We start from the raw sequence: 17,181 nt of genomic DNA, 5'->3' as shown, positions 1-17,181 counted from the left end.
AAACTGTAGGTGAACGCGTGACACGTATTAACAGCTGGACGTAACATATGTCACTCTATCTGTAAAGTAGGTACTATATATTTAAATATATATATATATATATATATATATATATTGTAAAATGTATGTGTATAATATATACAAATATATATGTATATATATACACACACACTACGTACATATATTATATATCTTTTCTCGTGCTCACTCACACTCTTTTGCTCGCATAATCGTTCACTCGCTCATTCACTCTCTCAATCTTTCTCTGTTTGTTTTTCGGCTCTTTCTGATTCAACAGTGAAGACCATTACACAGTTTCGTAATATACTCGCTTAAACAGTAAGGATTGTTAAGAATTGAACTAGATTTAAGTACGTAAAACATGGTTAGCAATAGCAGCCCACTCGCCTCAAACTTTTACTGATGCGAGCCCTGTCCCGTTTTTTCTTTCTTCTATTTTTTTTCTTTTTTCTCTCTATTTTTCCTTTTTCCTGCTTTTTACTTTAAAAAAGCAAGCTGACGTATTGATTGATCTTTTTGACTTTACCGCCTTAACAACGTTCAACCCCTCTTTTTTTTATGTTTTTCATACATACGTCGTGAATATATAAGAATCTTTGATGGATAATCAACTTCTTACCGATTTTTTCAATAATTTCCATTCACTCATTCACTCACTCACTCATTCATTTATGCACTCACTCACTCACTCACTCACTTATTCATTCATTCATTCATTCATTTATTCATTTATTCATTCATTCATTCAATCGATCACTCTCTTTCAATCCCTTTTTGCAAAACGGACAAGAAAACGACGCTGATTTGATTAGAAGTAAAAATGGAACCAGAGAAAAGGTAAAGAAGTAAGAGAGAAACAGAGACAAAGAAAAATACATTCGATCGAACTTTAATTTTTTTTTTTTTTTAATCTTATTTCCTCATCCGCCACATGAACTCTCGGTAACGATTTTCAGCCTGGTTGGAATAAGTTAGCAGTTTACTTCATCGATTCTTGATAAACATCTTCCATCTTTTTTTTTTCTCTCTCTTTATTTCTTTCCCTGTTCTTATAAAAGAAATTTCCGTGCCGTTTTCTTGGTCTTTAACGCATACTTCCATTCACATACTAGTACACACATGCACACGACATTACGCTTTTTCGGTCTGCTGCTGAAGTTGCTTCTTATTGCTGACCATCTGGTGGGTAGGCTTGTTCTTGAAGGAGATCTGCTTCTGTTGCGCGTTATGTTGCTGTTGCTGATGTTCCTGAGGCGGCCATTTTGAGTGCGTTAGCTCATGCCAGCGCGAAGGCAAGCGCTGGAGAGAAAAGGGCTGTTTAGGATGACCCTGCTTCTGGCTCGTTGAACGATGGAGGATAGTGTTACTGCCAGGAGGATGATTGTTACCACTCCTACCGGCGGCACTATTGTTCCCAGCAACGTGACCGCCAACGGCATGAAGCTGTTGGTGTTGTTGCTGATGATTGTGATGATAGTGGTGGTGATGGTGCTGCTGTTGCTGTTGGTGGTGATGTTGGTGGTGGTGGTGGTTGTGGTGTTGTTGTTGCTGGTGCTGCTGATGATTGGTTCTCTTGGTGTAGACATGAGCTGGTAAAGCTACCGGAAGCTGTGCCACCGTACGTAAGAGTCGCTCACGATGATCGTAGGCTGCTGCTGCTACCGCTACCGCATCCGCCGCAGCGGCAGCTACCACTGCCGCTGCAGCTGCCGCTGCTGCTGCTTGTTGTTGTTTGCCCTACGCGGTTTTGCTTTTGTTCGTCTTGAAGCTAACCTGAAGCACGCGATTGCCAAGGGTATAACCGTTCAGGCTCTGAATAGCCACCACCGCCTCTTCGTAATTGGTCATCGTTACGAAACCGAAACCCTTGCACTTGTTTGTCTGAAGGTCCCGGATAACCTTCACCGACTGGACGGCGCCGAAAGGACCGAAGAGTTGCCACAGGACGTTTTCCTCGGTCTCGGGTGCCAGGTTGTAGACGAAGATGCACCAACCGGAACCATTCATCGCGTTACCCGGCAGCATTGAGTTCGCAAGGAGGTCACCCGCCAACGGACTGTACCTGCAACACCGTTCCATCGTTCCGATCAAACGGACGCTCTTCTCCTTCAATCTTTCTTTTTTCTATTTCATTTTATTTCATTTATATATTTCTTTCCTTTTATTTTCCTTTTATAGTCAATAGTACGATTTATAGTAAAATTACGTTTCGCGCGGAGCCATTTTGCCGATAGAATCACGAGCCATAGAATTTTGCCACGAATACGTATACCTACGTATATATTTCTGCACATATATAGCCATTTTTCGACAAAAGGACAAAACAGCACGGGAATGTAAAGTGTCATCAACGTACTGGACATATTTTAACTTTAACACTTAATGGATCGAATCATTCTAATAACCGGATTTTTAATTTTCAATTAAAATTCTACATTCGACTTCTACGGTTTTTATTCGTTTGACTTTATAGCAATTGTAATTATAATTATTATTATATTATTATATAAAAATTGTTTTATTTATCATTTAAATCAATACCAAATCAACTATTTTCCGAATTTATTTCTACAAAATATAACTTTTTGTAAAGATCGGTTACGGTATATAAATAAGTATACATAAATTATCAATAGATTTAGTAATAAAAAAAATATCGAATAAGTTACGGCTTTACTTGAAATGTTCAACCGTGATTTATCTTACAAATAGTATGATAATTGGAGAAGTAAAAAGGGTAGGTACTTTTTCCAACATCACAATTCTTTTTTTTTTTGCACGAACTTGCAAAAAGTTTCTTCCCTCGTTTCCTTAATAGTTAAAAACTTACATAAAACATTAGATTAAAACTGCAACTATCCAAAATAAAAACGCACCTCCTTTTTTACGCTATCCTTCAAATACATATAAATATATAAACATAAAAAAAATGAACACGTGTTATAATGTACGATGGTTACGACGAAAGAGGGCCGAAAGAAAACCTAAAAAAAAAAAACACAAAACAAAAATAAAAAAGAAAAAAACGTACTCTCTCAAACGAGCATGCAAATTTATTAAAGATGAAGTTGTAGAATAGGTCATAAATGAAAAATATAATTGTGAGATGAGGATAACGTCCGCTGCAACGCGCTCGTACTCTAATTTTTCAAATTCTAAACTAAACCGATAAGCTAAAATAAACTACATAAAAACTATTTCATCTTTTTAATACGTAAAAACGGAATAGGAATATCTTCGTCGGATGCATCCTGCGAGAAGGAGTAATAAACTTTTTTTTATAGAAGTAAAGAAGAACTCAAAAAGAAAGTAGACAAAAAATAAATCGGAAAGAAGAACAAGAGAAGAGAAATTAAAAAAAAAGAAAAGAAATTCTGTCATCGACACATGCAGTCGGCGAAGACGAGATCAAAAATACACACACATATATTACACAATATTGTTCTTTTTTTGTTTTTCCTTATTTTTTTTTTTTTGTTTTTAATACAAAGAAGAGAAAAAATATGATCAATCGCGATATCGAATATATTTACAAATGTTTTAAAAGAGTACGTACCTACTTGACGTCACAAGCCGCGTTAAAACAGGGCACATCTCGGTGAGTATTGAATATTTTAATTACCGAGATTAACAATTAACAATTAACTATGCATCTGACATCGAATGAGTTATTAACGTTGAGACATTTGAAATATTACTAAAATATTCGGAAGAGAAACACGTGTGGACCACCAACACACACCTTTTCTTCTTCCCGGTACGTGAGCGTGCACAAGTGTTTCTAGATATACGTGTATTTGTGTATTTAAGAACTCGATGATAGACTTCTTTCGTGTGTGCTTTGCTCAAACCGGGAATGGATCGTCCTCGTTAGGAGGACTCTCCAGGGGGTGAAAACTCTTACGAAGGAACACGACGAAATGTAAAACATAGTGCGCGAGTAAGTATGTTCGTCGTGAATACATTCAAACGAAAATATAATTTTTAATGAAAATTCTTTTTTTTTTTTTGCATTATTTAACCCTTCGCACTCTCGGGAATTACTTTCACATTTCCTTCCGCCAACTCGATAATTTTAAATATAATTTAGCAGGAAAACATTTAGCTAACTTTTTAATTGAAAATAGAAAATCATTAAAGTTTAATTTAATAAAATTGTAATTAAATACTTATGTCAGCTGTTTTGGAATTTCGTGTTGCTGAAATAAATCATGACATTAACTTTACTGGCATACGAGTACAAAGGGTTAATAATATTGATCTTTCTTTGCGTTATTTATTAATTATTGATAAATCATCTCCATGAAAACTTCAATAAAATTTTCTTAAATTTCTTCAAACTCGTATAGGTTTTGTAACTGTTCATTTGATTAGATCAAATCAAGGTATTTCTTATGATTTAATACATTTTTTAACAATAGATTAATATTAGGTATCGTTTAAAATTTACGTTGTTCCTTCGTTTGATTGGTCCTTAAAAATTACTCGAAATTTATTGAATTAATGCAACAATATGTTATTCCGAAAGTTTTTCTCTAATCCAGGGCTCTTCTTTTTCAGAAGTTAATTACAATATCGATTTTTAACAAAAGTACTTTACAAAAAATGCCCATACATTATATTATGCTCTTAAACATTTGCTTAATGGAATAGATACCATCCAAATTGAATACCGTTAATCGAATTTTTTCTCATTAACTAAATCTTTTCGATAAAATGAATAAAACTTACAAATAAAATTACATATAAAGCTTCGAATGGTTGATATCATTCAAAGTTTCTCAGAAGGGACGTTCTTTCCTACATTATTGCAAAAACGACTAATATGAACAACAAACTAACAATCAAACTAATGAACAAACAAACGAACGAACGAACAAACAAACAAACATAAAAGGAAATAAGAAACGAATCAAAAAAAATATATCCTCGTTTAATATTGTATATACAGATAAAACAATAATCATAAATGATTTAACCGCATCATCACACAATGCACACAAAAAAAGAAATAAAAAAGTTTGTTAAGAAACAATTTGTGGGGGAAAAGAAAAAAACAAAAAAAACAAGAATTAGACACACTTTACTACGGATTAATTGATATATCGAATGCAAACAAAAAATAATAACGCGATCTACAATGGTGTTACTACTAGCAAAGATAAGAAAAGGATAGAAAAACATGTAAGTAAATAAGTAGGTATGCACGTGAGGTGAAATAAAACGAATAATGGAAGAAATAAAAATAAAAAAAAAAACATGACAATAGCAAAAAATAAGAAGTCGAAAACGAAAAGAAAAGGAAAGGAAAGGAACCAAAAAAAAAATGTAACACACCGTGTAAGAGAAATTGTAGCTTTCCATTTGCAGGCACACTCGACATAGATTCGAGTAGCTTAGTTTGCAAAAAAAAAAAAGAAAATAAAAGAAAAGAAAAAAAAAAGAAAAAGAGTAAAGAAGGAAAAAAGAGCCCCGGAGTCATCGTCGACCGTATTAGCTGTACCGTCATCGCGTGCATGTAACTGGAGAGCATCGTGTGCATACTCGTGAGAGAAAAAGTACGAAGTGTGATAAAAGTATAGAGTAAAGAAAATATATAGAGAGAAAGAGAAAGAGAGAGAGAGAGAGAGAGAGAGAGAGAAAAAAAAACAGACGGTCACACAATCAGACAATTAGACAGACAGACAGACAGACAGACATACAGAGAAACGGAGAGACAGATGGATAGATAGATAGATAGATAGATAGATAGATAGATAGATAGAAAGTTAAAGAGAAAGAGTTAGAGTTCGAGAAAGTTTGAGAGATAGTTTGAGACAGAGGAACAAAGAGAAAGAAAGAAAGAGAGAGAGAGAGAGAGAGAGAGAGAGAAAATGAGATGGAAGAAAGAAAGAAAAACGATGGACCAATTAAACCAAACAAGGTAAACACACGCAGATAGTACTAAAAAAAACCACAAAATAACAAAAAGATAGAAAAAGCGAGAGAGAGTGAGAGAGAGAGAGAAAGAGATAGAGAGAGAGAGAGAAAGAAAGAGAGACCAAACAAAATGGCAAGAAAGAAGTGAACCAATGGAACAGAAAAGGGAGGAACATACTTTGGTAGTAACGAAAAAAATACTGACCTCTGTAAGCCTTTGTTAATGGCAAGCATGGCCTTGCCAGTGCTAAAACAAAACACAAAAAGAACAACGTAAGAAGATAGATACTCCGGGATCGAGCCAAAAAAGTCGGGATAAAAGTCGGGCGCTTCCTAGTATTTTTTTTTCGTTTTTTTCTTTTTTTTTTTTTTTTTAAAATTATTGGATTTTGGATTTTGATTTTGATGCAAAACATACTTCACTACTTTCTATGAGTCGCACTTCCGTTTGTTCTTTTTCATTTTTTCTTGTTTCCTGAATCAATCTAAGGATTGGGTTAGGAATCGGGAAAGAAAGAAAGAGAAGGAAAAAGAGAGAAAGAGAGAGAAAGAGATAGAGAGAGATAGAGAGAGAGAGAAGAAATTAAGAGAGAGTAAGAGAAAGAGAAGAGAAAAAAGAGAAAAGGGAAAAGAACGAAAGAAAAGGAAAGGGGGGGAGCAACGAAACTTTGAAATAAAATTGATACAAGTGGATTTAAGGGTCACGAAAGAGGGCGGCAAAATGTAACTGATAAAAAACGCAAGCAAAAGCAAAAGCGTTAACTACTCAAAAAATATACTTAGAAAGGGATATTATTATATTCATACATACTTTTTCCGTTACTTCTGATATATTTTTTTTCTTTTTTTTAAATTGTGTCTATCGCGAATCCGAAAAAAGTACACACGTGACCGCACAAAATGGCTCAAAAAATTATAAATACATGCATAACCGTGGAAAAAATATGCAATTTATTTTCGTATACATGTTATCAGTAATTATAACAGTAGATCAATTATACCAAAAAAATTGAAATAATTGATTTTATGATTTATTTTATAATATACAAAATTATATAATATTATATAAATTATAAAATCAATTTTTGTCATTTTTTGTAATTTAATCCACTGTCATAAGTACAGGTATGCATGACATATAATCGATAAAGGAAAGACGCGTTATTCAAAAAACATAAGAAACGTTGTTGATGAACAGAAATGGAAATAAAAAGGATGGAACATAGGATAAAAAGATGAAGAAAACAGGAACAGAAAGGAGAAATGAAAAAAGAGGGGAAAAAAGAGGGAGAATAAAAGAGAGAGAAAGAGAAATAAAGAAAGAAAGAGAAAGAGTGAAGGAAAATAAACGATTTAGTGCATAAATGAAACAGATGAAATAGAGATAAATCGATCGATCAAACGAATCGTTTGCTCCACCATATTATTTAATCAACACGGGTATTGGGAAATATAATTATACTTATATAAAGCGGAATATATAATATACATGTACATATGTACATGTATATAAATGACAACATCACAGAGCCACCACAAAGATGTAGAAAGGACGAGGATTTTGCTATGTTAGACGACACAAAATAAAATATCTAATATCACAACTCACGAATTTTATGATTTTGATTATAAACGAAATAAAGATAAATAAATAAATAAATAAATAAAACACAAAAAAAGAAAAGAAAAAAAATTTATATATATATCTATATATGAGAGGTCCTCTTTCGAGGAAGCAAACCATTTAATTGTCACTTTACTGCAAAATGCTTTATTTTTATAGATGGAAATGAAAACAATAAAAAAATAAAATAATAGCAAGGAGTAAAAAAAAGTAAATAGAAAAGTATGTTCGACTTGATGAATTTTTCTTGTTTCGCACTCGCGGCAGACCGTCTCGTCACAAATCCCGTGTGAAAGTAAATTCGTTAATTTCTTCACTAACTCGAGCAATCCTCCTCCTTCCGACGTTAACAACGACGAGTTAGAGAAAAAAATGAGAAAAAGAAAGAGAGATAGTGACAGAGAGAGATAAAGAGAGAAAAAGAGATTAAATGACAAAGAGAATGTATTTATAAGTAGTGTAATAGAAATCATTCTAAAAATAGTTCTCTAACTCTCCTTCTTAATCTCTATTATATTACGTTTTCTTACTCGCCAGATCAGGATGGACTGTGAAAACAAAAAAAAATCATCGAAATAAAGTAAAAAAGCATCGTTCGGAAAATAATTTATTTCTTCTTGTTTAAAATGACGGATAAGACAAACAGGATAAAGATAGAGAAAGATAGAGAAAGATAGAAAAAGACAGAGAGAGAGAGAGAGAGAAAAAGAGAGAGAGGAAAAATGGAAGAAACCTATGGAGATCCTAGGATCAGCCTATGGATTGATCGATCGATTTGGTCGATTGTTTCTTGATTTTGTGCGCTTAGATGAAATAAAAGAATGATACAGGTAGGAAGGTAAGAATTTGTTGGAATTGAAGATAATGAGATTATAATGNGATACAGGTAGGAAGGTAAGAATTTGTTGGAATTGAAGATAATGAGATTATAATGAAAAGATCAATAGATAAATACAGATAAGAGAGAGATAGAGAGAGAGAGAGAGAGAGAGAGAGAGAGAGAGAGAGAGAGAGAGACAGTGAGAATAGTGATAATATAAAAGAAATAGAGAACGAGATTTTTGGGTAGAGCGAGTAGAGGCGAGTAGGTACCTGGATAGTGGCGACAGTGGAATGTACCTGAAGCGGCCAGTTGGATGGTGGATCGGGCCGCCAAAGCGACGTGTCGCCTGGGGTGCCAGATAGGCCAACGGCGGTATCGCCTTGTTGTTGCTTGGATTGTTGGCAAATTTGACGGTGATCGGCTCACTCGAGCCCTTTGGAACGCTTCCATTCAGTTCTTGAATCGCCCTTTCGGCCTCGACACGTTGGTCAAACCTTATAAAACCGACCCCTTTCGACAAGCCTGTCGTTGTTCATCGATCCACAGTTTTTGTCGATGGGGTGGGTTACGGGAGAAGAAAAAAAAGACAAAAGAGATATCGATTATTATTCGCTAATTTGCCGATAATTATATAATATGATGATCATTAACCGTTTTAGGGCCATACAACGCTAAAGTTAATAATGAGCAGCGCTATCGCGACGATCCCGCATTTCTCGGGGTTTAAATTGAAACAAAGCGCTATCGGTACGATCCCGACATGGATTGTTCAAAACCCCTGGCACTAAAACGGTTAAGAACAAAAAAAAATAGACAGTTGCGAATTTAGCGACAGGAATAGAGAAAATATTCGTTGGTTTTGAAGAGAAACGAAAAGAAGATTAACGTGTTCTATGTCGCATGGATCATAATATGTTTATGCTATTAGGTTATTTTTGAAATTTTGATCATTTATATACGATCCATGAGACTAAGATAGAATGTCAGTCACCGTAAATGTCTTTAAATGATATACGTGTAATTTAGTAATAATATCTTCATTGTCGTGTACGATTCCTTGTCGCTTAAATTGCAAAACAATATTTTTTTTTAATATTAATAAGGTCTCATTTAATATTTTCTTTTTTCTTTTATTTTTGTTTAATTTGAGAGAAAAAGAGAAAGAGAAAGAAATAGAAAAAAGATAACCACGATCGACAAAGTTCGTATTTTACCAATCGTCGAAAAATCTCGACAAGAGTTAGAACTCTATTGTTGCAGAGTCTAATTTTTGATCGTAGTTATTTGTCCAAATTCGTTGAAAATACAATCATGGCGTCACTCTTAATCTTAACAAAAAATATTTGATCCAATAAAAATAATTTTCTATTACAATTGAATAGGTGTACGTCGTTGATTGTTTTCCCAACGGAGAATAAAGTTTGTATCATCCTGCGACTCGATCGATTCGTTGAAAATCTCGTCGATGCAAATCGACGAGAATGACAAAATGAGAAAAATCGATACGTCGACGCAGTGGTTTTTATTCATAAAAAAAGTGAGTGGCTCGGTGCGCGCAGATTCGTTTCTTTACATCTGACAAAAATATGCCGTCTTGCTTTTTTGTCTTTTTGTATCTTCATCATCATCATCATCAACATCATCATCATCATCCTCATCATCATCATCGTCATACTCATCATCATCATCAACATCATCATCATAATTAAATTAATCATAATCATCATAAACGTCATCATAATCATCATCATTATCACCATCATCATATTAAATCAATTGCACAATTATTATCATCGTCATAGTCACCATAATCAACATAATTGTCACAAATATAATAATAATAACAATAATAGTAATGATAATCATAATCATTCATCATTGTTCAAATGAAACGGATATATCGCGGTAGGAAGGAACAAGAAAAAGAGAGCGAGTTGTCGCGCATTGAAATATACGTAATATTGTATATAGAAAAATATGTTGCTATATAATATATAATATTGCAAATAATAATCATAATGAACGACAAAAAGCGTAAAGAAACAAAAATAGCGCTCAGGAGGAACTCTGGGTGTGTGCGTGTGTTTTATTTTTTCGTCTCTGTGTAATAGTATACGTTCGTCTCGTGTGATTTGTGTGTTTTTTGTGCGTTATATTATATTTTGTACATGTGCCATTTCTGCATATGCACATTTGTGCGTATGTATTTAATTGTATTCGTTAGCTCGTTGCATGTTTTTGTTCGTCTTTAGCTTGATTGTTTTTTTGTGTGTTGTGCAAAGTACGAAAAAAGAGACAAAAAAAAACAAGATTAGCTTCGAAATCATACGAAATAAGAGAGAAGAGAAAAGAATAAAAAAAACATAAATTATTCTCTTATTTCTTATTTGTTCTTTCTCATTTTGCAATCATCGTACAATGAATATCGCATCATTCGGCACTTGGTCGAGGATATTACAGTAAAAATTACTATTAAACACAATAATATTCCGTCTCTGTCATTCTTTTTCGAAAAACACGATCAGGAGAAAATGATTGAAATCAATTTTTCATTCACCAAATAATTACATTCATTCTAATCCTCGACCATGCATCGAAACTGTGACTTTTTCATTAATGACAAGTAAAACAAATCAATTCGTAGCATTATTTTAATCCAATCACATTTGTATATATCTGAATATTAATACAAGCAATTTTTAAACAAACGAGAATTAAAAGTTTCGTTTTTCTATAATTTATATGTAACACTAAACTTTCTTGACAGTTTGTTTACCTGTTACTGATTACCATTACTGTTCGAATAATTAGTTTTTAACGAAAATTATATTGTTTATTTAATTTAACAATATTTATAATAATAATAATTATCATAAGGACAAATGAAGAAAAGTAATGTTCATTCAAAATTGAAAATTAATTTTTAACCGATCGTGGTAAACTTATTGTAAAGGTCACAAAATGGCATCGAAATGATTGAAATTTTGTGAAATCATTCTACGAACCGTTTTGATTTTCCTGCAATACGTTATAAACAAAATGAATGATAGCGTGAATTGATTGAAGTATTATATGTCTACGAGTCTGAAAGTGTGTGTGTATGTGTGTTTGTGTGTATGCTGAATATAATGTGTTGCGATTCCAAAAATCGCAAGAAGCTCGCGCGCAATAATGAGAGAGAAAATAGATAGATAGATATATATAGAGACAGAGAGAGAGAGAGAGAGAGAGAGAAAGAGACAAAGAGAGAGAGAGAGAAAGAGAGACGTTTTCTTGTCTATTCTCTTTTTCTTTAATTAGGAAAATGAGGGAAAAGAAAAAAGAGAGTTATGAGTTACGTACCGGGCAAATTGTCTCCGCCGCCGAGCACAAACTGTCGTACTAAACAGAAACGGAAAAAATCATATCTCGTTAAAGTCAACTTTGAAAGCACGGTTTCGCTCGCCCCTTATTTTTGCCGACTCAACACAACAACGCAGGAGGCGTATTCTTTTTTTTCGTTTTCTTTTTTTTTTTTTTACATTCATTAATATGTACATATATACATATACATGTGTGTACATATGTATCAGACTGACAACACACAAAAATACACACGCGCACGCACGCATATATATATATTTAAATTTCGCGCTCAGCACGAGGAATCGTTACGCGTTCGTTTTATACACGAGAAATAAATGCATTTGGCAATAGACCCGCCATATTGTCATACATTGTGAATTACGCGGGAGATTTGAACGCAAAATAAATCATATATATATATATATATATCGATACGCGCGTTCGAAAAATAATATATAATCCGAATTGTCATGAAGTTTTCTTGTCTTCCGTCTGAATGAACAATTATTGAAGAATTTACGAAAAGAAATGAAAAATATTTTACGTTATGTTATTATAACCGCGATAAGTAATATTATTACCTCGAATTTATTTTGCATAGAAGACAATTATTTTGTTGCCGAATGCATCGCTTATTTATTTATTTATTTAAATATTCGCCGACAATTGTTTGTATAAGAAATAAATAGAGAACGTTATAACGTAAAAGATGAAGGATAAAGCGTAACAGAAGAACGCCGTCAAAATGAAAAATGTCTCAAATAAGGGGAGAGCGATTTTCGTGTTTTTATTTTACACGCTACTTTCCTTCATGATACTTAACATATATACGGTAGATCGCGAGGGTGAGGGGAGGGGCTTCGTCGCCGAAAACAAACGTACATATAGTAATAGAAAGAGTATAAAAATTCGAGGAATTTTTTTTTTTTTTCATGCGGTATTAAAAAGACTTATAAAAAGTGGATGCGAGCTCGCAACGAGGAGAGAACGAAAAAAAGAAAAAAATGGATAAAGCGAGAAAAGAACACGTAATATACATATACATATTTCTCCTTGCCGAATAATTAATTGACATCAATTATTTTAATTTTCTTCGTTTTTTTTTTCTCCTTATTTCTTTCTTTCTTTCTTTTTTTTCTTTTTTTTTTTTTTTTTTTTTTTTTTTTTTATTAACAATCTCATTATCGATAACAATTATTATTCTCTCATCGGAACGAACAAAAATTATAATTATCATAATTATATTAAAATAATTCTAGCCATTATAATGGCCATTAAAATTAACCATTCTTGTATAATTAAACACTTTAAGGAGTTTGGACAATATAACTAAACAGAAAAAGATATCTCATAGATATAAGAGAGTGGAGAACTAGGGTTGGTTGTCCGAGGAGAAAATAAGCGACGGGTATGAGATATAAACGGTGAAGAAGTGGATAGGCCATGAGACTGTGTGTGCAAACAGGGAGGTCAAGATCAGGGTTCATGGTATATATCGGATTACGACGAACAAAAATAAAAAACAAATAACTTTTAAGAAGCTTATCGTACTTTGAAATTGTTATATCGTGGAAGTATAATAACTCTATTATAATTTTTATTACAACTATTAAGTATTATTATTATTATCATTACTGTTTTAATTGATGCTCCTGTTGGAAACGAAGGAACTAGTAAATAAAAAATAATAAAAAATAACAAATATAACGATTTCCAGGAGACAAAAATAGAAAGAGTAAGAGAGAAAGAAAAAGAGAGAGAGAAATAATTGTAGAACGGGTAAAAAATGAAAAAAAAAAAAAAAAAAACGGAAAAATAGCAACCAATATGACGACGGTTCTCATTCACTGACCACGATTATCATTTTTCATGATCGTATTTTCGTTCTCACTACGATGAAAGGCGCACCGACCCAGCCCACATACAACTTCAACCCCATGGCCTACTCACCTATCCTTCTCTTTCTTTTTTTTTTCTCGTCGCATATGCTTTTTCATCCGCCTTTTTTGAGATCAAACTCAATACAAGGTTGAGGGTTCATTAATATAGTTTAGTAGTTTTTTGCAACAACCAACATGATAATTTGTTTTTCGATCGTAAACCGTATACCGGAAGCGGGAAATTTCAATGTTAAATTGATTTTTTTTGTTTTATTTTATTTCCTTTTCTTTCTGTCGTTAGAACAAAGGCGTGGGAACGTATTTATTAATGTATCACCTCACGATATAAAATGATGAGATCGAATCGAGAAAGTACACAGAGATTACGATCTTTTTTTTTGCAAAGAATCAATAATAGAAGCCCCATCACCCGGACGTGTTTGAAACGCGCGATTATAAATATTTAATAAAGTATATAACATATTATTTCTAATTTGCTGTTTATACACCTAATGTTGCGTGCAGTAGGTTTTCTATTTATCTTAGAATTCGACTCCTCCACGTTTATAGCCATTCCTCCCTCGTGGCCAAAAATTCCATTCTTTTTTTTTATTCTTTCTTTTTTGTAGTTCTAAATAAAAACTTAATTGTGTGTCGTTTATATCTATCGAATGCAAGATTAACATGATGCATTATCTTGTTTCTTGGCTCCCTCGACAACTTACCAGTGATGTTGTCGCAGAGTATTCGAGAAGTAATGATCCTTCCGTAAGGATTGAAAAGGTTCTCTAAGTCCGACTGCGTCATATTCTTCGGCAAACCACTCACGTAAAGGTTCGCACCTTTGATTGCTTCACTGCTCGGTCTCGCGTACGATACCTGACAAAAGTGAGGCTTCAATTAATAAAGTGAAAAATCAGCAGAATTATAGATACAATCTTATCTGAGACTAGGTACATTAAATTTTATTACTAATGTATTTTCTAGACTGACCTTGATCGTTTTATTTTGCAGACGAAGACCATTAAGCGTGTTTATGGCCTTCTCAGCGTCTTCAGGTCGATGGTAATTAACGAAGCCATATCCCAAACTCTGACCTGCAAGTAAAGAAATAAGTATGATTATTATTAAAAGATGCAATTCATGGAATGAAAGATATCATCAAAATACAATAGATACAGAATGATGCAATAAACTATGCTATCGCTTCAAATATTATCATTATTTATGTCGGTAAATACGACAATCGACTAACAATAAGTTAAAATATCTTTTACAGAATTCTGATTTATTTTACAATATAAATAATTGTAACATCAATGCTAACATATATATAGGATGAGCAAAAAATATATGATTTCAAATTTTAGAAACGTGTTTCCCGATATAAAGTGTGAATAAATTATTTCTATGAATATTATGTTCAAGACGCTTTATTATAGAAATACAAAAATGGAAACAATAACAAGATATTTTTCTTCAGCCATCATTTGATACTACTGACTTCTAATGAAAATTTTAAAGCAGCGATAACTAATAAAATTATTGATTCACACACTTTATATCAAGAAACGAATTCACAAAATTTGAGAACATATGTACTTTTGACTCACCGTATGTATATGTAGATATATATATATATAGATATGTATATATACAAACATATAGATATATATCGTGCGCAAAAACGATGACGTGAAATTTCGAAAAAGAGCACACACTCCCACCCACGTTTGATACGGTCCTGCAATTTTACACGCAGTGAGGTCAAGCATAAAGCGGCAAAGCTTCAAACCAAATGACGCCCCCGCTCTTTACTTGCCAAAAATAGAGACGCAACGTCTACGCACGTTTTCATTTTATCTATTTATCTATTTATCTATCCCCATCTATCCATCTATCAATTTATCTATCTATCTATTTTCCTATTTATCTATTCATCGATTTATTATTTAGTTTTCTCTTTATTTTTTCATCTTATTGCACAAAATATTAAAAATTTTTTTATCTTTGTTTTGGTGCGATATAAATTTGTACTTCTTCTCGAATAACCTTTTTTTTCAATTCATCGAAGTAACAACAAAACGATGCTCACAACCACTGTCCTGAAATAATAGTCACTATTCGTGGAAGAGGATTTATACAACATTTCGCGTATTTATAATCGTCCAAGTTTATAAGCCATGCCCTCATCCTCTATTTAGCGAAATAGATCTACTAGCTAGTAGAGAAGCCAATACTTTGTGTGTACTCTCTCTTGACGCCCAAATTACGTCATCACTTTGCAATGAAGACGATCTTCTTTGCTTTTTTCCATTTTTGTTTTGTTTTTCTTTATTCATTTTTTTTTCTATCTTTTATTCAAATAATTATGCAGTTGCACAACAGTGTTTAGAAATATTTCGTAACATTAATAATCATTTTACTAAAGGAACGATTAAAAAAAAGAAAACATTATTAGAAATGATTCGTTTTAGAAATACGTGTATTTGCACGTTCGCGAATAGTAGGATTCTAATGATATTTCGCCATTATTATATACGCCTACGTGATTGTTAAACTGTTCAGTCTACTAGTTATAATCGATAAAATTTCAGGCAAATCGATTTTATCGTGAGAATCCGATTAGAAAACGTAGAATAACAGCTGTTACTGACAGGTGTTCTCTTTCCTTCTCTCTTTCTCTCTTTCTTTGAATTGCTTTCCCTTCTCCTTCATATATATATAGCAATTTTTAATCCATTTTCTTGTTCTAGCATTCGTAAAACTAGCAACTCACGATGCATTGTTGTTTCAATGATTTAAAAAGAAATTAGCCATGGAACGTATAAAGAAATCTATATACATGTACATACATATGCAATGCATATACGTATTTATAATTATATATTTACAAGAGTAATTATAAAATTAGCCTTAATAAAAAAAAAAACGGGAGAAATTGAATTTATTAATTATTTTGTTTTACGTCGAATTATAATAATATTAATAAACCATGAAATAAATAAATATATAAATATATATATTTATTTATATCATTTATATAATATAGTTTATATATATAACTCAGATTACTTAATAATAACCGATTGATTGAAATTTCTTACCGGTAAGTTTGTCGCGGATAAGCTTGCAGCTCTCGACCTCTCCTATACTCGAAAAGAGAGAACGGATCTCATCCTGCGTCATACTTTGAGGCAAATAATTGACGATGAGATTCGTTTTCGACTCCTCCTGCGATGTCTGTCCGAGGGTGGATCCTCCATTTTGTTGTACAACGGTGTCCATTCCGTTCGCCATCATTGCACTCTTCTGAGGGGTCGTCACTAACTACGTACGAAATCTAAAAAATAGAGAAAGCAGAACAATTCAAATTGATTATTCCAAATGACTTGATCGATCGATCTTACGACTTCCTATAAACCCGATCTCGCTAAAAAAAAAAAAAAAAAAAAAAAAAAAAAAAAAAAAAAAATAAATATATGTGTATTCCAAATCCTCGTTCCAGTGTCATCGGTTAAAACACCTTTCCTTAATTCATCTTTTTACTCTCCCTTTTACGGGTTCGA

The 17,181-nt window shown here is 32.8% G+C and overlaps 1 protein-coding gene across 17 annotated transcripts in view; it reads right to left on the bottom strand.

Annotated features, from left to right (window-relative positions):
- Nucleotides 1–465: 465 nt before the first annotated feature.
- The window catches only part of LOC106786576 (ELAV-like protein 1), a 42,689-nt gene continuing 25,973 nt past the window's right edge, over nt 466–17,181 (bottom strand). For 7 of the 17 annotated variants that reach the window (XM_014748113.1, XM_014748109.1, XM_014748108.1 and 4 more), the window contains 8 exons: nt 16,720–16,955; nt 14,606–14,709; nt 14,338–14,491; nt 11,730–11,768; nt 8,657–8,909; nt 6,146–6,187; nt 3,578–3,580; nt 466–2,083 (listed from right to left, as the gene is read on the bottom strand). In XM_014748113.1, coding sequence (XP_014603599.1) covers nt 1,759–2,083; nt 3,578–3,580; nt 6,146–6,187; nt 8,657–8,909; nt 11,730–11,768; nt 14,338–14,491; nt 14,606–14,709; nt 16,720–16,915 — 1,116 coding nt within the window. In that variant the 5' untranslated portion in view covers nt 16,916–16,955 and the 3' untranslated portion in view covers nt 466–1,758. The remainder of the gene's footprint in view (nt 2,084–3,577; nt 3,581–6,145; nt 6,188–8,656; nt 8,910–11,729; nt 11,769–14,337; nt 14,492–14,605; nt 14,710–16,719; nt 16,956–17,181) is intronic. The other 10 variants (XM_014748116.1, XM_014748115.1, XM_014748119.1 and 7 more) reach the window with 10 other exon arrangements.

The sequence above is a fragment of the Polistes canadensis genome, unplaced genomic scaffold, assembly GCF_001313835.1.
Source record: "Polistes canadensis isolate GaletaPanama2010 unplaced genomic scaffold, ASM131383v1 scaffold_77, whole genome shotgun sequence".
NCBI lineage: Eukaryota > Metazoa > Arthropoda > Insecta > Hymenoptera > Vespidae > Polistes > Polistes canadensis.
Note: the sequence above shows the minus strand (reverse complement) of the source record. Positions and strands in the feature narration are given on the sequence as shown.